Source organism: Vitis vinifera, chromosome 14 (genome assembly GCF_030704535.1).
Source record: "Vitis vinifera cultivar Pinot Noir 40024 chromosome 14, ASM3070453v1".
Classification (NCBI taxonomy): Eukaryota; Viridiplantae; Streptophyta; class Magnoliopsida; order Vitales; family Vitaceae; genus Vitis; species Vitis vinifera.
The window spans coordinates 1,082,517-1,105,723 of record NC_081818.1 but is presented as its reverse complement, the minus strand read 5'-3'; the positions used below and the strand labels follow the sequence as shown (position 1 = coordinate 1,105,723).

Genomic DNA, 23,207 nt, shown 5'->3' with positions numbered 1-23,207 from the left:
TTCCTAATAGTGTGCAGGAAGTCTTAGTTGATCCAAGGTGGAAAGCAGCCATGAATGAAGAGATGAAATCATTGCAGAAGAATGAAACATGGGAACTCGTAGAATGTCCACCAGGAAAGAAGCCAGTTGGGTGTCGTTGGATCTATACTGTGAAGTATAAGGCAGATGGTAGTATTGAACTATTTAAAGCAAGATTGGTAGCAAAAGGGTACACTCAAACTTATGGAATTGACTACACAGAGACATTTGCACCTGTAGCTAAGATCAACACAGTTCGAGTATTATTGTCTTTAGCTGCAAACCTAGATTGGTCATTACAACAGTTCGATGTGAAAAATGTCTTTCTGCATGGTGAGTTATCTGAAGAAGTATATATGGATCTTCCACCAGGATGCATGGTGTCAGAAAAGCAATGTCAGAAGGTGTGCAAATTGAAGAAGTCATTGTATGGGTTGAAGCAATCCTCGAGAGCATGGTTTGGAAGGTTCACAAAGTCAATGAGAGATTTTGGCTATCGTCAAAGTAATTCAGATCACACTTTGTTCCTGAGAAAGAATTATGGTATGATTACGACACTCATCGTATATGTAAATGACATGGTAGTTACAGGAAATGATCCTGAAGAAAGAAAAGCTCTGCAAAATTATCTATCTAGAGAATTCGAAATGAAAGATCTAGGTCCTCTGAAATACTTTCTTGGGATTGAAGTTTCTCGATCAAGTGAAGGAATTTTTCTGTCTCAAAGAAAGTATGCCTTAGATCTTTTACAAGAGACTAGAATGTCGGGATGTCAACCTATTAATACACCAATAGAAGAAGGTCTGAAATTGTGTGTTGAGTCTAATCAAGTATCAACCGATAAGGGAAGATACCAGAGACTTGTGGGGAGATTAATGTACTTAGCTCATACAAGACCAGATCTTGCTTATGCATTAAGTATAGTGAGTCAATACATGCATAATCCTAGAGAGCAACATATGAATGCAATCATGCTTATTTTGAGGTATTTGAAGAATGCTCATGGGAAGGGAATTTTGTTCGCTAAAAATGTTGATCATCAGAGTATAGAGTATATACTGATACTGATTGGGCTGGTGCAGTGGATGATAGACGATCTACATCTGGTTATTTTACCTTTGTAGGTGGTAATCTTATGACATGGAAAAGTAAGAAGCAGAATGTCGTCGCTCGTTCAAGTGCAAAAGCGGAATTTAGAGGTATGGCTCTAGGACTTTGTGAGGCATTATGGTTAAAACTCCTTTTACAGGATTTAGGTTACCTATCTAGGCAATCAATCCAATTGTTTTGTGACAATAAAGTCGCATGTGACATTGCTCATAATCCAGTACAACATGATCATACAAAGCATGTCGAGGTGGATAGATTCTTCATTAAGGATTGGATGATAAGATTGTGGAATTGCCTAAGATTCGATCAGAAGATCAATTGGTCAATATCCTCATCAAAGCTGTCTCAAGTCAAGTATTCTAAAAAATTTTAGATAAGTTGTGAATGTGTGATATCTATGCACCAACTTAAGGGCGAGTGTTGAGATATTATGAATGTTTTCCTTATATCATTATTTCCTTATATCATTCAATGTTGGGATATTAGGAATGTTTAGATATTAGGAATATTGAGATATTAAGAATATTGATATATTAGGAAAGTTGAGATATTAAGATATTAGTTGTTATTTCCTTATATTATTCTTTCCTTGTATCATCCTTTCCCATTCTTAAAATGGTGATTACCCTCTATATATATTTTATATATGAACAAATGAAAGTATAAATGAAAAACTACTATTCATTGATTTGAAGATATCACTATTGTCGATAATGTCAATTCACATATGACTTGGCAGAACAAAAAATCTTAAATAGTTTCAAAAACCATTGATTAGAAAATAATAATAAAATAAAGCCCAAAAGGCAAAACCACCAACGGCACAGTCTAAGAAACCACAACCCGCCCACAGATTTCACGGCCCAAAAGGCCCAATCACTTTTACTATAAATACAAACCCGATTACTCACCCAAAGCCACAACACCACCTCACCCTCAACTGTTTCTGACCGTCCGATCAAAATCAAAGGTCTCCTCATCCGATGGCTGAAAACGAATCAAAAGGGCGCAAGATCCTCGTAGCCGTTGATGAAGGCGAAGAGAGCATGTACGCTTTATCATGGTGCCTCGGCAACATCAGTATCCAAAATTCCAAGGACACCATCGTCCTCCTTGACGCCAAGCCTCCTCTGGCAGTCTACTCAGGTCTGGATGGAACTGCTGGCATGGGAGGTAAATTTTCGTGTTGTTTGTGAGCAATATTGGTCAGAAGAAGTGTGAGGGCTGTTTGGTAATTGTGTTTGTTTTTTCAGTGCATTTGTTTTCTTCCGATATAATGTTGACTATGGAGAGCTATAGAAATGCGGTGGCCCAAGGGGTGATGCAGAAGGCCAAAAACCTCTGCAGGCAGCATGGTGATGTAAGTAATTATTTTGTTCTTTCAAGGGTAAAATGGTCAGAAAAAAATCATTTGCATTTTGAGTCAGTCCATAAATATGAGTCATCTTTTCAGTAGAAGGGCAAAAAGGAAAAGTTGATCACGTGGGAAGAAATTAAACGTCATGATAAGGGTAAAATAGTCATATTAAAATGTTTCTACGACTAAATTAATATTTTGGCATTCACTATTATGTATGAAGTCATAATGTTTCATCAATGGTTAAAACGGTCAAATAATTATTTTTGATGTGATTTGACTTGTATAACCTTGGTTAAAATTTTATTTCCCTTTCTCGAAGGGCACACCATGATCAGAAAAATGTGGTATTTGTGGTTAGACTAATATACCCTTAATAGAACTTTTTAAGGTAATTTTGTCGTATGAAAATATTAAGGTGTAAATGGCCATAAATTATTTGTTTAAGGGTAAAATAGTCATATAAAATATTGATCCATCTACAATATTTTGCAATATTGTAGTGAATTAATCTAATGGTTTCATAATTGGCTTTGATATATTTTTTAGAAAATATAAACTTATTTGCATGATAATGTGAATTGACCATTATACCCTTAATGGAAGTTTCGGGTAATTTTATCACCTGAAAATGTTAAGGTGGTAGATGGTCATAATTTAAGGGTAAAATAGTCATGTAAAAATTGACCCATCTACAATATTTTGTAATACTTTATAGTGGATGATATTAATAGTTTCATAATTGACTTTTATAAATTAATTTGCATGATATGTGAATTGACTAATATACCCTTTGGTGTAGATTAAGGTGGAGACTATGATAGAGAATGGGGACGCAAGGGATGTGATATGCGGAGCGGCAGAGAAGTTGGGCGTTGACATGGTGGTCATGGGAAGCCACGGCTACGGGTTGATCAAAAGGTGGGTTGCATGAAAATTTCAGTGAGGTTGAGCACAACTGGTCAGAAATATGTTTTAGATTGACTAATAAATATGTCCTTCTGATTGATGAGAAATTATGTCTTTGGGCAGGGCCTTTCTTGGGAGCGTGAGTAATCATTGTGCACAGAATGTCAAGTGTCCGGTCCTGATTGTAAAGAGGCCCAAATCAACGGCTGAGAATAAATGATATGCGAAACTTTGATTTCTCTATTTTCTTTTTTCTTTTTTCGTTTTTTCTCTTTTTTGATGAGAATAAATGTAAAGAGGCCCAAACCCTTGTAAAAATCTCTTCTTTTTTTTTATTTCATGTTCCCAACATCTGAAGAGAACTTGTGTATGTATATAAAGTTTATTAAATATAAATATTTATTGAGGCAAAAAGTAATAAAAATGGCTCTAAAAGTGTTGAAATGTCATATATTTCTTCTCTTTTCCCCCCTTTGCTGCTTTTGGATATGTCTGTTGTTTGAATCCTAGGTTTTTGTTTAATTTTGAGGGAAAGTAGGGAAGAAGAAAATGGAAATGGAGAAGCAGAGATCGGAAAGGGTAGGATTTTTGCGGGGGTGTCACCTTTTTTCTCAGGAATCTTTGGTAGACCTTCCTTCCTAATGGCAGTGGGAATCAATGGATCAGGACAACAAAAAAAACCTCCCAACCATCCAACTATAGATCAGACAGAAGGCACAAGAGCATATTCTGATGGGGGTAACCCCAGAGGCTCCCACTTCATGCGGGTAAAGCTTTCCGCTTTGCCATATTGTGAAAGAGCTTCATATTCTTTAAATCGGCTGGCTCCAAAATGGAAGTCAGATATTCCATTCACTGTCAGTATTTTCCTGGAAAAGTTAGTATGGGCCCTTATTAATAAGGATTACACACCTAAAGAAAAAGGGTGTGTAATTCCAAGCATAAAAATATAAGGAGAAAACAAAGCATTTCTAAGGAAAAATTTCACGTCATTGGAAGCACCATTACACTGCATAAATGGTTTTCCTTTTAGTCCCCCACCTAATAACTCAAGACAACCAATGTGTTCTTAAGGCAATCAGCCAAGCAGTCTAACTGCATCCAGCCCTCAACTGTTTTCTCCCCCTACCAACTAAAATTAAAATAAAAACGTAAAAAACAAAGAAAAATTCTTTGAGCTCAAGCTTTATCTTCAAGACCAATTTGTCAGCATGATATTGTAGTCGGCTCACCCTACAGCTCATCCTACAATCATGAACATAAGAAATTGATATAAGGTGACGGATATTTAATAGATAATGGATATCAAACAGTAATCAAAGGAGAAACTTACATGCTTGTCTTCTTCATCATCACTGTCAGCTTCCTTGCTTGTTTCTGATTCTAATTTGGCTTCAGAATCAGAGTCTTCTGCCTCAGCAGCATCAGCATCAGCATCATCTTCATCCTCGACCTAAACAACAGATTAATTCAATCAAGACAAGAATGAAATAAATGTAATTAGAACAAGTTCTTAGATCGGTGTTTGTCACTTACATCAGAGTCAACTGGGTCCTCCTTTGATTCCTGAAAAAGGATCAAATTTAAAGTTAGTGAAAATAGAAAAGCAATAGCAGGACCAACTATTTTTCAAACAAATTTCTAGGGCTGATTTGTCAGAAGTGAGAAGGAGGTTTTCTTTGAACCCATCATGAAGCATTGCATTTTTTTCCCATTTAAGCTCATCAACTAAACACTGTGATGTGAATCCAGTTACTGAACCAGAACTTCCAAAAATTCCAATAATCCATACATATTATATTATCTAATTGACAAATCATATAATATAAGAAATGGGTAAGTTAGTACCTCCTCTTCCCTCTTCTTCTCTGCCTCATCAAATGCTGCCTTCTCAGCCTGCAAAACATACACAAAATTAAAAATCAACCCAGATATGAAAAATCTGATGGAAAATGCGCTATATGGTGGCAAAAGCAGAAGGCAGCATCACATACATCCTTGTACTTGGCCCATGTTTCTTCTACCAATTGCTTTGCATACTCCGGATCATCACAAATCAAGACATTGTCGAACAAGGTCCCTGATTTCACCTGGCCAAATGTACATCCTCACATATTAGAATTTGAATTGCTCAGGAAGCCTTAGAATTAAATAGAGAAATAAAAAATAAAAGAATAAAATAAAACAAAACAGACATTACCTGCCAGAGTTCAATGCCCACATACTTCAAATCGGGGAAAACATAGATCTCTGGGTCATCTTTGAACTCTGTAAAATATGAACAGTTTATAAGTGTCTGAATGTTGAGACCAAACCAAAAAATAACTATGGCATAGAAGAAGCAGGTGCATGGATAGGAACCTGGGTTGTCAATCATTGGTGCCTTCCATTTTCCCTTGTAGTTGGGATTCTTAATTTTCTGCCAAGAGATAGAGAGGAATTATGACAACTCTTTTACCAGCAAAATTAAATGTTTCAACTTAAACTAAAACCATGCCACAAACCTTTGGCTTCCATGGTCCCTTGTACTCGGGGTTGGCAATGGTTGGAGCTGTCCATTCACCATCTTCCTCATCATCCCAATCTTCAGGCTATAATTCCAAATAATTTTAGTCAATTACCAAATCAGAAAACTAAAACCAAAACCTTTTGAATCACAATTTGGATTAAATATACCTTCTTTGCATCAGGATCTGGTATCTCCTTCGGGATGTCATCATATCCCTGTAAATATATGTTAGTCAGTTAATTGTACAAAACAATTTTAGATGTTGCTTCAAGCACAAGGCACTAAAATGAGGAATTGTCACCTCTGGCTTCTCATCTTCAGGATCAGGAATGTACTCCTTCTCATCCCAATCTTCAGGCTGTTATCATTATAAAATCGCATTATTGTTCATCCAAAATTAGTTAAGTTAAAAAGAAACTGGACTGAATTGATGCATAAGTAATTACTTTCTTGGCCTCAGGATCCTTGATCTTCTTTGGAGGGAGAATATCCCAATCAGAGTACAGACTACCAGTCTGTTTCTCAACATTGTCAATTAGGATGCTGTAGGTAGCATCTGGCTTGAGGATGAAAGTGTAAACATGGGATAGCTGGTCAGTCTCACAAGGAACATCCTTCTTAATTAAGTGATTTTTTCCATCTCGTGTAAGAATAGCATGGACCTTTTTGGTGGTATAGCCACAGATATCAGGTCCAAACATGATGCTGCAATCATGTTTTATAACAAATCAACAACTTTAAAAGGGATAAGAAGTTTGGAGTCATAGACAAAGGGACAAACAAACAGTAAGCAAAAATAACACTGACCTGTATGGGGTATCACCACCAAATTTCTTTTGATCAACCTCACCACTGAGCAACTTCATGTATCCACCACCACAGTCAAGCTTCTGTTCATGTTTAACAGTAAATTGGAAAACTAATGTCTTATCTTTGTTGCTGAATTCAGGGTACTCAGCTGATATAGCATAGAATCTGTAGTCCTCACTTGTTTGGATACCTATATCCAGACCATTGAAGTCAAATCAAGTTACACATTTCAAAGTCCAAATTAATAAAGAGAATGAAACATTGCCCCAAATAGGTATAAGAATGTGTATGAAAATAATACCTTTATCATTCGGGTCTCCATGCCATTTACCAGAGGTGTAGTTCCATTCCCCAGCCATGTTCTCATCTTTCTTCCATTCGGATTTAACCCACTTATTCTCCCATCCATCTTAAAGTATTCAAAAATGAATTACATATTAGACCCAATGCAGGAAAGTCATAAGAAAGCAAATACTGATTTATTAATTGAAACAAGCATGGATTATCAGAATAGTAAACAGTACTGCAGACTAAGAGATTAACCAGAAAATATATAAACAACATGTACATGGTATATATACATCTTCATCATGCATCCAATAACTGTTTTCATCAATCGACGCACAGTCAACATAGATCAAAAGAATTCTCTAAATTCGCATATGGGCAACAGCTACATTTACATAATGGTAGTAAGAAATAAAGTTCAAATATTTATCCATAGGATCAAAATCACCCCTCTATCATTACGTAGCTGAGAAAATGCAGGAAAAGAGAAAACGATAAAAGTCTGAATCTTGAACTTCTCGTTACTGTAGATCCGACTAAACTAAATCTCCGCTCAGTTATGTTCTCACAGATCCAGATTTATACTGCTCTTTTCTTTGCTCCACTTTCCCGGCAACCAAACAAGAGCTTTGTCCAAGACCACCAACATTTCCATGACCAGAAGAACACGATACACAAACTCAAAAAGAAATCAAATACGTTAAAATTCTCAGGACCAAAGCGCACTACATCAAGATTTTGAACTCCAAAACACATGCAAAACGCCACAAATTCCCGCAACCAGATCGAGAAATCAACCAAAACCACTAGCACTCCCACAATCTAAACATCAAATACAGTAAACATTTCCGTATCAAAGCATTTCCATTACAAAATTCGAAATCCTACACTAACACTCACACACTGATCCAGAACCATTAGATCGAGAAACGAAAACAGACAAAACACCGACCGATCACAAATCCCACTAAACTCATCCCAAATTCAACGCAAAAAAAAGGCTCTAGGGAGAGTACATACCATCGAATCGCTCCTCAAAGAAGACTTTCGCAGAAGCGATGGAGAGGAGAGAGAAGAGAGCTAGAGAGAGAAAGATAGGGTTAGGGTTTCTTCCCCGAATCGCCATGGCTAGAGAGAGAAGGGGAGGGAAGAGAGAGAAGGCTGAGAGCTCAGTGATGTGGAGGGGTTATATAGTGAACGTCACCACACGATTTTACAGTGGGTAATAATTGGCATTATCTCGGGGTAAATGTCCTACGTGGCGCATTTCCCATGACGTGGACTTACTGTGGGATGACATGGACGAATAATTATTTGCCACGCCGTATGTGTTTGTCATTGGAATTACGTGGGTGATGGCGATTGGAGAATACACGAACGAGGGAAGGCTCTGAAGTTTTATTACACGTGGACAAATTATGGACCGAATTACGATAACACCCTCGACTTGTATGGAAAAAACAATGAACGTGAGTATTTTGGACTTTTACCTTTTTAAATATGTAGAATTAATTAAACCATATCCATACTTTTCAAAAATAATAATTTCTTTTTAAAAAAATTAAAGGCACCTATTATTATCAGTATTTTAAAAATTAAAATTTTTTAGCACGTGCTATATTTTGAGAGCCCAACAAAAAAATTAAACCCCCCCCCCCCAAAAAAAAAAAAATAATTGAAAAGGAATTAAATGCGAATTATTTAAGATTTGGACCAATAAATTTATGTAGTTATTTACTTATTTTATTATTTATTTATTTATGGTTTTTTAAGACCAAGTCGTTGAAAGAATCATTTTAAATTAAATTAGAAAAATTAATAACCATAAAAATATCTTGTATTACCATCCTTATTGGATATGACATGATCCTCTTTTATTCCAAAGCAAATTTTTTATTTCTATTGTCATTTATAATTTTATTAATTCAAAATTAAAAATAAATTTGTTGTACATCAATTTAGAGTTTGTTTGATAGTAATTTTTGGAAATAGTTTTTAGCTTAAAAAGTATTTTTTTTTTTTTAAAGTAAAGAAATCAAGTGTTTAAAAAAATTTAGAAAACACTTTTACAAGTCTAAAAAATCATTGGTAGTGTTAAAAAATTACTTACAGAGAAAACATTTTCACTAAAAATACGTTAAGTAAAAATACTGTCAAACACATTTTGAATTTTTTTATAGTGATAGTAGAAAATGTTTCTAAGTATTAAAACGACTAAAAGTGTGTATGAGAGAGATTCTAAAAAAACATTTCTAATATTTCTAATATTTGAATGATGAAAATTTTCAAGTATTAAAAATATTAAAAACGTTTCCTAAAATTACTACCAAACAGTTAAAATCATTGGCAAACATACTCTTAAAAACCATTTGACAGTGATTTTATGAAGTGTTTCCAAACTTTTTAACATTTTAAAATTTGTATAATTTAAGTGTTAAAAATGGTATAAACGTTTTTTAAAACCACTATCAAACGCATTTTAAGAGTGTGTTTAACAGTGATTCTAAAAAGTGTTTCTAACATCTTTAATACTTGAAAGATAAAAAATTTCAAGTGTTTTTAGCCTTTTTGATATTTGAAAGATAAAATTTTCAAGTGTTAAAAAAATAGAAATACTTTCTAAAATTGTTGGCAAACACACTCTATAAAATGTTTCTAACATTTTTAACACTTAAATTGATAAAAAAAATTTCAAGTGTTACAAATGTTAAAAGTATTTTTTAGAATTATTGTCAAATAAACTCTAGAAACGTTTTTTAAAATCACTATCAAATATCTGGTTCTCTACTAAGCTTAGAAAAAGACCAAATTTTGGTATGATATATTTTTTAAAATATTATACAATTTTTAAAAAGAAATAAACGAAAGCCAACACAATTGTAAATAAGTTGTTTTTTCTAAATATCAAGAAAACAATCAATAAGTCAAATAATAATAGTAATTAATAAACAAAATTAATAATCTAAAGAAATTAAGATGATTAGACAAATGGCCCCTCTCTCTCTCTCGGCATTTTAAGGTCCATAGAATAAGATAAATTTGGAAGGCTAAGGAAGGTGGTATAGAAAAAATTAAAAGTTGGGCGGCACTAATTTGATATATAATAAGGTTGAGTGTCGGATGCTTCATCTAGACGTTTACTTTTCCAAAGTTGATAATGAAATTATGTGGAGGGTGAGAAGAAGACCATTCTTGTATTTGGTAATGATTTTAGGGCATGGCCTTATCCACTTTGGACATACCACTCATATGCCTTTTTAGATGCTTAATTTGGAAGCCGCTTTGAGACTAGAAAAAGCAAGGCTTTGGGTAAAAAAAAAATTCTAGGTACCAAAGTCAAATTACAATAACAAAGTCAAATTCATATATATAATATGAATTTTCGATAACAAAACATAAGAAAAAGTTATTTAAGAGATACATAAAAGTGTGTTTAATAGTGATTTTAAAAAGTATTTTTATCATTTCTTATACTTGAAAGATGAAAAATTTCAAGTGTTAAAAAAATTAGAAATACTTCTTAAAATCACTACCAAACAGACTTTAAAAATGGTTCTTAAAAATTGTTTTTGATTTTTAGAATAGTTTCTAATATGTCTTATTAGAAACAATTTTTTCAATAATCTGTTTTAAAAGTATGTTGTTTTTCGAACAAATTTGAGAGTTTTCATTTTATTTTAGGTATAATGTCATGAGCACCAACAGGATGTTTTGAGATTTTTTTTTATTACATAAAATATATTTTTGAAAATAATTAAAAATTATTTTTAAAAACGTTGATAAGTAATCTTTGGGCCCGTGTTTGAAAACAATTTCAGAAAATAAATTTGAAAATTGTTATATGATGTTTTGTAGAACAAAAATTTATTAGGGAGTTGAAATATTTTTAATTTGTTTTATATGTTTATAAATATATTTTAAAAATAAATTTTATATGTAGTATTTTATTTTTAATCATTATTCATATTTATATAATTATTTTTTAAAACAATCATAAGAAAACAAGTGAAAATAACTAAAAGTAACTTTGAGTCAGTTTGACAATTGTTTTTTAAAATAGTTTTTTATTCTTTAAAAAAAAATCATGTTTAATAATCAGAAACCTTTTCTTTAGAAAATATATTTTAACTATTTTCTATTATTTTAACTTGTTATTATTTTAGAAAATAATTACACAATTATATAGAATGATTAAAAATAAAACATTGGATATAAAATTATTTTTAAATCATATTTAAAAATATTAAAAATAGGTTAAAACATTTCAAGTTCCAAACAAATTTTTGTTTTACAAAACATCATAAAACGGTTTTAAAAACTATTCTTCAAAATTGTTTTTTGGAACTGCTTTCGAAAATAGTTATCAAACGAGGCGTTAAAAATGTCATATGAAAATAACTTATTTTCTATTTTTTTTATTATCAATCGGGTTTTTCCATTTTTTGGTTTAGATGACATAAAACTATTTTTTAGATTATTTACAAAACAAGACCTTGAATTTTGAATTATAGTGATATTTTTAGTATCTTTTATAATATATTCTATATCTTAATTATATTCTTAATTTCTTACCGTATTATAAGTAATCCAAGGGAGAATCATTATATTATATGATACCCAAGTTGACTCTTTGATGGCATACAAGAGAGTAAAGGCCAATGAAAAATTATAGTAGACAAAAATGATTTAGATACCGTCTTATGGTGATTTTAGAAAATATTTTTAAATTTTTTAACACTTTAAAATTTATATAATTTAAGTATTAAAAATGTTAAAAACGTTTTCTAAAATCACTGTCAAACACACTCTAAGAGTGTGTTTAACAATAATTTTAGGAAGTGCTTTTGATCTTTTTAATGTTTGAAAGATAAAAAAATTAAGTGTAAGAAATACTATAAACATTTCTTAAAATCACTATCAAATACACTCTTATTTTGTTTTGTATATTTATTTAGGCTTTATTTGTTTATATTTAAGTCATATTTATTTGAATTTGAGTTTCATTTAGCTAGACTTGATAGCATTTTTACTGTTTTCAGAATAAGTGTTTTCTTTGAAAATATTTTTTAGAAGAATCGTTTATCAAATGTTTCTAAATAAAATATTACAAGTGATTTTTTATATATATTTTAAAAATATTTCTTAAAATTTGTCAAATATTTAATTTTTTTCAAAAATCTTTTTTAAGTTACAACGCTTTCTAAAATCACTGTTAATAAATGGACTCTAAGATTCATTTTAACAATGCTTTTAGAAAACATTTTTAATATAAAAAAAAAAATTTTAAAGAAAAATCAAATAGTTGATAAAATTTAAAAATTATTTTTAAAAAGTTGAAAGTTGACTATAAATGCTTCTTAAATAAGCATTTGATAAGTAATTCTCCCAAAAACAATTTTAAAAAATTATATATTTTTACTTAAAAAACATTGTAAAACACACACCGAACAAAAACGAAATTAAACAAAAGCATTCAATATGGCATCCAAAAGTGCTTCCCAATCCCGTGAACTTATCCAGAAGGACAAAAAACTCATTCAATATGGCAGTCGAAAGTGCTTCCCTGTCTCAAAAACTTATCCAATTGGAAAAAACACTTGTGAAGGACTTTTCGATCCTTGGAAAGTATTAAGTGAAAAAAACCAAGAATTTTTAATGTTTGATTTTATCATAAAAAATAATAAAAATAAAATATAATTAAAATTTGTTTAAATTTTATATATGTTTAAATTATTTAATCTTTACATTAAAAATTAAAATGAATGAAATAAACTTAAAATAATATATAAAAATAATTTATTAATTTTAAATACATTTTTATTTTTTTCAACCTTTTTTTTATCTACATTTTCTTTTTTTTTTATTTTCTTTAATTTCCCAAAACGAAACATAGTAATATTATCTCTTACTAACTACTACTTTCTAAAGACTAATTTTATTTGACAAAAAATAAAATTTTAAAACAATTCAGACTAAAAATATCAACTAAAATCTTAAAAAAATTAATATAATTCAAGAAGATTATATAATTTTAGGTTTATGAGAGAGATCCACAATCAAAACTTAAGAGTCTATTTGATAACTATGTGGGACCCTCTCTACAAGGCTATCACGAAGTCTTCATGTTCATGGCCGTTTGGGTCAGACGGACAATTTGTTGTGGTCTATCATTACACTTGGACAAACATAAATAGCTACATAGAATCCACAAATAGTATGCACTTTCTTTATGCAATAATCCTCTACTTGCTCAAGCATAAAAATTATTTTTAAAACATGTTTAAAAATATTAAAAACGGGTTAAAAATATTTTAAGTTTTCAAATACATTTTTGTTTTACAAAAATTGAAGAACATTTTTCAAAAATTATTCTCAAAAACTATTTTTTAGAATTATTTTCGAAAACAGTTATTATATAAGCCTATGTTGTTTTCAGATAATATATTTTAATTATTTTCACTTATTTTTTAGGAGTTATTTTAAAAAATAATTATGCAACTAGAATGATTACCAATAAGGCATTAAATATAAAAATTATTTTTAAAATATTAAAAATATGTTAAATTCATTATAGGATATCAAATATACTTTTGTTCCATACAACATCAAAAAACAATTTTTAAAAATTAATTTTCAAAAATATTTTTGAAAATAGTTACCAACCAATGTTGGTCTATTTTACAACGAAAACAAAACACAATTTGATAATTTAGAAAACATTTTAAAGGTTATTCTCAAAATAGATTTTTTTAAAACAGTAGAAAAATTGAAAAGACAAAATACTTAAACATCTACCCTAAGTTCGTGAAAAATAAGTAAAAAAAAACTATTTTTCATACTCAAGTTTCGAATTTTTTTCATACTCAAGTTTCAAATTTCATTCTCAAAAACAATTTAGAACCATTTTCGAGAACCATTTTCAAAAGTCATTTTTAAAAAACTGTTTTCAAAAACATTACCAAGCATGCTCAAAACTATTAGGTAATAAACCAACAATGTATATCAAGTTCATTCATGCTTTAGCCTTATCGGACAATTTTCTGAAAGCCATAAGAAGAAAAAGATACATGGGTGTGGCCTCATGACCCTGTTCTTAGAGGATTATCTAGCTGAAGAAGATGAAACCACCATGAATATATGTGACTGATTCCATTGAGAAAAGTTTAGAGAGCTGATATCAAAATCTATACACCAGATACATGCACATAAACTTATTTATTCGAAGTAAAATTGCGGATCATCGCTCGTTAAGCCGTGTCCCCCCCACCTTGTTTGTCCATTTTTTTACATCTTAGAACTACAAATTACAAGAAAAGTTCAGTTAACATTACTGCAGTTCATTTCACATTGCTGCTTCATCACTGATCAACTCCACCAAAGAACGGCTCAGGTTCAGAGCAATTTGAACAGCAGGCCGCCATGAGCTGCGAAGAACGGAGCGAAGACCAAGGACTCGACCGCCATGAGCTTGATCAGGATGTTGAGTGAAGGGCCAGAGGTGTCCTTGAGGGGATCGCCGATTGTGTCACCTATCACAGCTGCCTTGTGGGGGTCTGACCCCTTGGGGCCTAGACTCCGAGCATGCTCAGAAGCACCGGCCTGCAGAACCAGATCAGAATAGGAGCTCAGGATCAAGACAACTCAACTCAGTCTGAAGAATGGAATGGCTTAGGCTAAAGATCAATGTTACCTCTATATATTTCTTTGCATTATCCCATGCCCCACCTGTGTTGGAAGCTGATATGGCAACCTGAAAAAACAGACAAGATGGAGGAAGAATCACTGGATATCAGAGACCCATTATGGAGAATCGACAATTTGTTATATGAATTGAAGATAATGAGAATTCAGCTGATGGGCATGAGTTTAATGGCATCTTTAGTGATATTCTAGAGTTGCCAAAGTTACCTGGACACCAGAAACCAGTGAACCAGCAAGAACTCCAGCAAGAGTTTCAACTCCAAAGAGAGTTCCGGCAATGAGTGGAGTAAGCATGACCAGGGCACCAGGTGGGATCATCTCCCTGAGAGAAGCATCAGTAGAGATCTTGACACAGGTAGCATAGTCTGGCTTTGCTCTTCCTTCCATCAGCCCTGGAATAGTATTGAACTGGCGGCGGACCTCTTCGACCATTTTTAGAGCGGCACTTCCCACGCTCTTCATTGTCATGGCTGAGAACCAGTATGGAAGCATGGCTCCTACGATCAACCCAATGAAGACCTTTGGAGTCAAGACGTCAACAGTCTCGATCCCTGCTCTGCTCACAAAGGCACCAAACAGAGCAAGAGAAACAAGAGCAGCTGATCCAATAGCGAAACCCTGAACAAATGCATAGAATGTAAACGATTTAGTAAATTTGACTACCTTGATGACACAATGACAGCTGATCCAATAGCGAGTTTGATTAAAGTTATCTCAATTGGTTCTAATCCACAACTTATACACTGATCCAAGCCAACGATAAATGGATAGAATTTACCTTGCCAATGGCAGCAGTGGTGTTTCCAGCAGCATCCAGAGCATCAGTTCTTTGACGTATTTTGTGGCTCATTCCAGCCATTTCAGCAATACCACCAGCATTGTCACTTATGGGGCCGTACGCATCAATGGCAAGCCCGGTAGCGATAGTGCTGAGCATTCCCAAAGCTGCCACTGCAATTCCATACATGGCAGCCATGCTGAAACTCACATAGATAGCAATGGCAATGGCAAATATTGGAATGATGACAGACTTGTATCCCAGAGCCAACCCGAAAATCACATTTGTTGCAGCACCAGTCCTGCAAGAATCAGCCACATCCTGCACTGGACTGAAACATTAAACCGCACTTATGAGGACTGATTCCAATCTCCAAGACTGGACATATGCAGTAGTATAGAGGAAAGTCTATTTGCCCAATAAATATAACAGTGAAAAAGGATAATTCACCTGTAAGCATTGCTAGTGTAATACTCAGTAATATATCCAATAACAAGTCCAGCCCACAAGCCAATTGATACACAGAAGAAGAGATGCCTGCGGTTGCATAAAATTAAATCAACAAATTTAAATATGGAAGGAAAGAGTAATATGGGACAGGCGAAGGGGTGAAGAAGAAGCACACCAGTTCTTTACGGTCTTTGTGCTTCCAAAGTTAAAGAGAGTGAATTCTGATGGTAGGGCAAAGAAGCTGACTACAGCAATCCCAGCAGTCATCAGAATAGTTGAGATGAGAAGTTGTCTCTTCAAGGACGGCTCAATCTCACTAACATTCTTAATCTCAACGAAATCAGTTGCAAAAAGCGTTGTTCCCAGGCAAACCACAATCCCAACTGAACTTATAATCAAAGGAAAAGACATGGCTGTGTAGTCATGACTGATGCCGAAGGACGATATTGATGCAACAAAGAGAGCAGCACAGGATGCTTCAGCGTAAGACCCGAACAGGTCAGACCCCATCCCAGCAATGTCTCCTACATTGTCACCCACATTGTCGGCAATAACCTGAAAAAGACCACAAGGTCCATAACATCAGGTGAAACCAATCATCAATGCCAGTATTGAACATATATGAGTGGGGGAAAAGCAATGCATGTTGTGTAAATGATCATAGGTAATTTCTGAAAAATAGATCAAGATTCCAAAAAAAAAAAAAAAATGAAAATCAGATGACTATATAAAAAAATAGTTCATGTATGTTGTCTGTTTGGCTCGTGGAAAGCTGCAGTGAAAAAAAGATTTAGGATTTGCCTCATTTATGACCTGATAACTCTAGATCATGCTTAGAGCAAATATTTTAGATTGATGGAGAACTAATGAAAAAGAAATAAACAGGTAGAGTTCGAAAAAATAGAAGAATGTCAGAAATTACAGCTGGGTTTCGTGGATCATCTTCAGGGATATTTCGTTCAACTTTTCCAACAAGGTCAGCACCAACATCGGCTGCTTTTGTGTATATACCTCCCCCAACTCTTCCAAAGAGTGCCATTGAAGAGCCTCCAAGGCCATAACCAGTAATAGATTCATAAAGTCCCTCCCAATCATCTCCATAGTACAGACTAAATAAATGGATGGACACATACAGAACCAAGAGTCCACTGGCAGCAAGTAGGAACCCCATCACAGCACCAGAGCGAAAAGCTACTATGAATGCCTTCCCGACACCCTTCCTTGCTTCCAGAGTTGTTCGTGCATTGGCATAGGTTGCAATCTTCATGCCAAGAAAACCCGAGAGGACAGAGGTCATAGCACCAAGCAAGAAGGCAATTGTGCTAAACAGAGCATTTGCCAAGGCTGGTTTACATAGACTGCCTGTGTTATAAGTGCAAGGCTCACTTTTGGTGCTGAAGCCCTTAACTGAACCGAGAAAGAGGAAAATGATGGCACCAAAAACACCCATGAAGATGCTAAGGTACCTATACTCGGTAAACAGAAATGAGGTTGCCCCTGGAAACACCGAACAGATCAAAAAGTAAGATCGAATACAATCAGAAAAGCATTTTAACACGGCCATGATCAAAATCAAGCAGAATCTATACATTAAAAAACATTATAACTAAAATCAATTGCACATAAATAAATATCAATACATTCGACTGGAATTATTATAGTAGTTAATCAATATTTCTCACGCATACATCAATGTTTCTCTCTGCATTTACACAAGCACTAACATGACAGACTAAGAATTTGTGATTTGCAAGAAAAGAACAGAAGTAAAATTTATATTTTTTACTTTTTATGACTAGAAACACCAAAACCCAAAAAGAAAAAAAATCCTCAAATAATTGGAGTGAAGAGAAAGCAACTGGGAAAAATCTTGCACAAAAATCTTCAAAGCCGCACTTGTCTTCTATCCACGCATAGAAGATCAAGTTCATGGATAGAAGATCTACGGATCAAAACAGATCAACCTGCATGCCACTGTTAAACCAGGTTGAATCATTGGAACAACACAAACACTGTTGTCAATGGTTATGACTTCTATTTTTCAGGTTAACATATAAACAGATCAATAATATAGACATCTGTTCTTAATGTTCGATTTTATATACTTTTTTTTCCAGGGAAGCGAGATGGGATCTGCTTTGATAGTGGATTTGTTTTAGCATAATGATCACTACAATAAATCTGACATAAATAAGCCACCAAATTGATCAAAGTGGATGATGAGAGCTTAATTCTTCAAACTTGAATGAACGATTCAGAATTCCCGGTACCATCTACAAGAACAAACCAAGTTGTAGCTGGAATTGGAAGGTCTCTTTCAGTTTCCACAGTACACATGTAGAAACTTAAAAGGACAAAACATTTTAGAAAGGGAAGTAAAACAATATAACATTTTCCTCTGAAACAAACAAAACATCCATCACTATTTCAAAAATCCCAAAAGGGGAAATCAGAAAAATAAGGAAAAAAATTGGTGAATCTGGTAAATTCAAGATTCCCAGTAAGGATCACAAATCAGAAGCCAGAAAACAAACAAAAACTATCAGAGGAAAACATGAAGAGGCCAATAAATAATCTCCTATATATTAAGAAATAGACTAATATTTTTATAATTCCTGACAAAACCAATCACTCCCAATATCAATAACATATTCCCACAAAAATAAAATAATCTCATTCATATCAAATTCTACAAAACACAGCTATATAGAGAGTCCAAGATCCCCATATAGAATAGAAAGGTCTCTCTTTCCACTAATCCCTGTCAAAATTTAAGAGGAAAAAGGCAAAAACTTAAAATGAATACATGTGAAACCCAGAGCAATAGAGAAAGAAGTAAAAGAATATGACAATTTTGTATAAAAAACAAAACATATACAGTACTTGGAAAATCCCAAAAGGGGAAAACAGTGAAAGAAATTAGCAACATGGTGAATCATTATAGATCATCCCCACCAGATCAAGAGCCAAAGTACATAACAAACAATCCGAACAGTACAAGAAGAAGCAGAATAAACAATTTGTTGTGTGTTAAGAAATAGAATAAACCAGTCACCACCAATTTAAATAAAATAAACCCACGAAAAAAATAATAATAATCATCATCATCATCATCATAATCTCAATCATATAAAAAATCAACCAAAACCCATCCACAAAACCTCAGGGATCTCAAACCAGAGAGAAGGGGAGAGAGAGAGCTCACCAACAGAGATGGCATTCTGAATCTCAGCACACTTAGCAGCAACATCCTCATGGTCAATACCCTCCTCCTCTTCTTCAATCAACCTATCGCTGTACCCATTGTTGAGGTCAGAATCAGCAGAAACCTTAACCTTAGACACCAGAAGCCACTGCAACAGAGCAAACCCAATTCCCACCAAGGCAGCAACAGGTATCAGAAGCTGAGTAAACGTATCTCCCATCACACCCATCTCCCTAAAGCGCACACACAACCCAAATGAGAAATGACCCCCAGTCTTCAAACTCTTATAGCAAAACAAACACCCAAAAAGCACCACTGGTTTGCAGCACAAAATCTGAAACTATAGACCCATTATCTGAAAGTTGTGGCTTTGCATGAGGTTCTAGGGATGTGTGAACTGGTTGGTTTGATTGTTGGTTGGGTGTGTATTATAGCAGATTCCATCATCCATTGGATTTTGTCAAAACCAGTTGGTTTGATTTGCAGGTATGGGGTTTTTCACTCTTGTCTCATTCTCTATATATAATCTCTCTCCCTGACTTGGACTTCCCTCCGGTTCCTTCCTTCTACAATTTGTCAGGTTCTTGGATCATCCTGGCCTTGCGATCATGTCAACATTATTAAAGAAGATTGAATTGAAATATCTGTAAATATTTTAAAGAATCAAACCCACATTGGATGAGGACCATCTATTTTCTAGATGAATCTCTCATGTTACTTATCCATTCCATTAATATTTTTTTATGCCCATTAAAACATCTTTTTTTAATACTAAGATATAAATAATACATAGATTATGAATAATATAATCATAATGAATACGACGGACGAAAGCGAAACAACGTAGTCAATGATACGAATAATGTGAATAAGGTATAAATTTGATTGAGTACATGTATTATACATTCAAATGTAACTATTAATATTATAATTTTTTTAAAATAATATTATTCTTCACTTATAATACATTTATGAATGAAATAAAGGAATATTAAAATAAGATTTTATTATTTTTCTTAATTTATGGGAAGGCATGAAATAATTGCTACGCGTTTTTTTACATTTGACGAATCCTAGTTTGGATCTACTCAAAAGATTTTTATTATTATTTTTATTTTATTTTTGGATTGGGAAAAGACAATCAAGATGGTCCAAAGTCATTAATGATGTGGTTGGGATGTATGGGATTTGTGGATGGATGTTTATTTATTTTTGTGTGGGATAATATTTTTATTTTCATCTTCATTTTTAAATTATTTTTTGGAAATGTATGGTTGGAGCCATACACTTACATTAAATTGATGGGTACTTTTAAAAAATATAATTAAAAAATAATTTTTTTTTATTTTAAAATTTCATTAAATATGAAATCATTTTTACCACAAAAAATGGAAAATAACAATTGTCTGATTTTTATATTAAACTATTTTTGAAGTTATAAGTTTTTTTTTTAATAAAAATGAATTTAAATATCCTACACATTTTAGGTGAGTATAAATTCATTGAAAAATCTAAAAAAAATTAAATAAAAAAGAAGAAGAAGAATTTAATGGGCAAGATGGGCAATGACATGAATTGGGTGGACATAATAAATAGGCTTCATGGCCACATAAATCACTTGTCATTGTGATGTGGAATCATTATCTACTTTCTCTTATTTACTTGTACAATTTCGTACCCAATTTCACATGAGACTAGATCCTGTAGAACCCCTGATTGGCTTCCAAGAAAATGAATAAGAAAAGACCAGTCAAAATAGTTTTGTGTTCATTTTTCTCTTTACGTAACCACAAAGTTTGACTCATCTCTTTGTCATTTCGGGCTTAGAAACAGTCTATCACCGCTGTCCTTTCTTCTTACTTCTTGTACAAGGAAGTGGGAACTGAGATCCTCTGCATGCATGGTGCATGAAGTTCCCTGCAACTGCCTCTTAATCCAATGGTGTAGGCTATGTTTGGTTCTACAAGGAAAGAAAAAAAAGTGTTATTTCACCATGAAGAAAATCAAATATGATTAAAATTTATCAAAAATTTATATATTTTTAAATTAGTTTAATCTTTATATAATAAAAGTAAACAGGTAAGATGAATCTAAAAAAACATATAAAAATAATTTATTGAGTTTAATTTTTTTTCTTTCATTTTTTCTCAAATTTTCCTTTAAAATTTTCAAAAACCAAATATACCTTAGTATAGATTGATTTTAAACCCACTCAAAAAAAATTAGAACAAGTTAAAACCAAATTATTTGTGGAACAAAACCGAGTTGACCAAGTATAATTTAGTTAATTCAATTATATATGTGAATTCAATTTAAATATGTTGATAACTCGTAAAATTAATGGATTTCATTTTTACTTTGAATTAACTCAATCCATCTAATTTGATTTGGTTTGATTGAAACTATATATATATATATATATATATATATAAAACTTTGAAAAAACAATATAACTTGATTTGATTTGGTTTGATGTTACCCATTGCTTTATACATCAACTACTTTATACATCATATCAAATGCTCCTGTAGGAATAGGATACGAAAAATATGATTAAAGATATAAATAATATGAGTTGATTATGAAATCTCGTATGATTTAAAGATATGAAAATTTATGATGAAAAATATAAATAATATATGCCGAATTCGAGATGTAATTAATATCTTATTTCATAGATTAAAATGTAGCTCTTAATCTTAAAATTTTGATACCATATATCAATTTCTCCTTAAAGAAAAGTATTAGAGAAATGTTCCAAAAACATCATTTATCTTTGCATAAATGGTTGGTGTTGGGTCACTCTAAATGTGGTGCACCATATTTGATCATTTATGACTAATATTTCTTTTGCTTCTTCTTCTACATTTTTCATTTTCCTCTCACCCACCACTTAACTACCCTAATTAATTTAATCACCTATTTATTTTTTATTTTTTTTAAGTGGAAAGATTGTCAATAGCCTGCAAACAAAGGCATCTTAGATCAAATGTGAAATGGGGTCCCAAAGTTTTAAAATTTCAGAATTAGTTAGTCATTGGATTTTACGGAAATATCCAATAAAAATATTGTTTGGATAGAAATTAATCAAAACTTATAAATGTCAGAAAAACTAATATATATATATATATATATATATATATATAAGAATTAAATTATTTTATTTAAAAAATAATATATGTATAATAAAAATTGTATGAGAATAATATAAGTTGAAAATATATTTAATACTAAAATGAGGTTTAAATAATTCAAATGCATTTCATAATATAAAATGATATATATATGATTTTTTTTGGTTTAAAAATGTTTATATTTCATTTGAAAGTTCACTATGAAAATCTCACTAAAAAATATGTTGTTAGTTTATTTAAATTATTAAAATGATTAAAAAGAAGCATTTATAATTTATTTTATCAAATTAATTTATATTTATATTTTATATTTTTATAAAATCTTAGAAAATTTATTAATTATTTTGATATCTTAGGTATTTGTCATTTTGTCAATAACTTTATCTTTTTTAATATTTTAAGAATTTAAAATCATAAATATATTAAAAAAATTACAATTAAAGTGCTTTAAATAAAAATAATATGATAAATATGAAAAAAATGTAAAATAAAAGAATAATATAAATAAAAAATAAAATAATTATAGGTGATGTAGGGCGGCTTTGTCCACCCATTTTCTATTCAAAATATTTTTTTCCAATTTCTTACCAAAATCGGCTGCCTACACTTTATTTATTTATTTATTCATATCAAAGGAGACTATAAAATAAAATACCTATAAATTCGGTTGAAGACGAGTCATAATAATCTTCAAGAAATTGAAAATAAAATCCTTAATGAATTTGGTTATTTAGTTTAAATTGATAATTTTAATTTATTGCTTTATAATTTTTTATATCTATCAGCTCTTACATCCTTTTGAAAACTCAAGGTGTCGCATTTAAGGCAAAATTTTCAAAAATTAATATTACAAATTTTTATTAATTCTTTCCATATTTTAAAATCAGTTTTTGGAAATTTATGATTATGACCTAATAAGGTTTTAAAAATAGTTTCTA

General features: G+C 32.0%; 3 protein-coding genes across 4 annotated transcripts; 1 reads left to right on the top strand and 2 right to left on the bottom strand.

Moving 5' to 3' along the window:
* Nucleotides 1-2,029: 2,029 nt before the first annotated feature.
* LOC100251167 (universal stress protein PHOS32) lies at nt 2,030-3,818 on the top strand. Its single transcript, XM_002282424.5, has 4 exons — nt 2,030-2,301; nt 2,382-2,488; nt 3,288-3,406; nt 3,518-3,818. The coding sequence occupies exons 1-4, from the start codon at nt 2,112-2,114 to the stop codon at nt 3,612-3,614; spliced, it is 513 nt and encodes a 170-aa protein (XP_002282460.1). The 5' UTR covers nt 2,030-2,111; the 3' UTR covers nt 3,615-3,818.
* A 544-nt stretch (nt 3,819-4,362) lies between these two features.
* On the bottom strand, nt 4,363-8,184 carry LOC100256319 (calreticulin). Of its 2 annotated transcripts, XM_002282365.5 has the most exons (14): nt 8,022-8,184; nt 7,015-7,122; nt 6,711-6,903; nt 6,350-6,608; nt 6,205-6,261; nt 6,071-6,118; nt 5,899-5,985; nt 5,756-5,813; nt 5,595-5,662; nt 5,389-5,484; nt 5,243-5,290; nt 4,931-4,960; nt 4,728-4,847; nt 4,363-4,639 (listed from the first exon to the last, which is right to left on the bottom strand). In XM_002282365.5, exons 1-14 carry the CDS (start codon nt 8,125-8,127, stop codon nt 4,628-4,630), a joined length of 1,290 nt encoding a protein of 429 aa, XP_002282401.1. In that variant the 5' UTR covers nt 8,128-8,184; the 3' UTR covers nt 4,363-4,627. The 2 variants fall into 2 exon arrangements, with proteins under 2 accessions (XP_002282401.1, XP_059598867.1); XM_059742884.1 differs by having other exon boundaries at nt 4,363-4,847; nt 8,022-8,173.
* A 6,017-nt stretch (nt 8,185-14,201) lies between these two features.
* Nucleotides 14,202-19,613, bottom strand: LOC100233104 (H+-pyrophosphatase). The gene is given in 8 exon segments (NM_001281143.1): nt 14,202-14,600; nt 14,692-14,751; nt 14,910-15,320; nt 15,481-15,811; nt 15,931-16,017; nt 16,106-16,485; nt 16,853-17,427; nt 19,136-19,613. Coding segments are annotated over 8 exon segments (2,280 nt in total). The 5' UTR covers nt 19,365-19,613; the 3' UTR covers nt 14,202-14,393.
* Nucleotides 19,614-23,207: the final 3,594 nt, after the last annotated feature.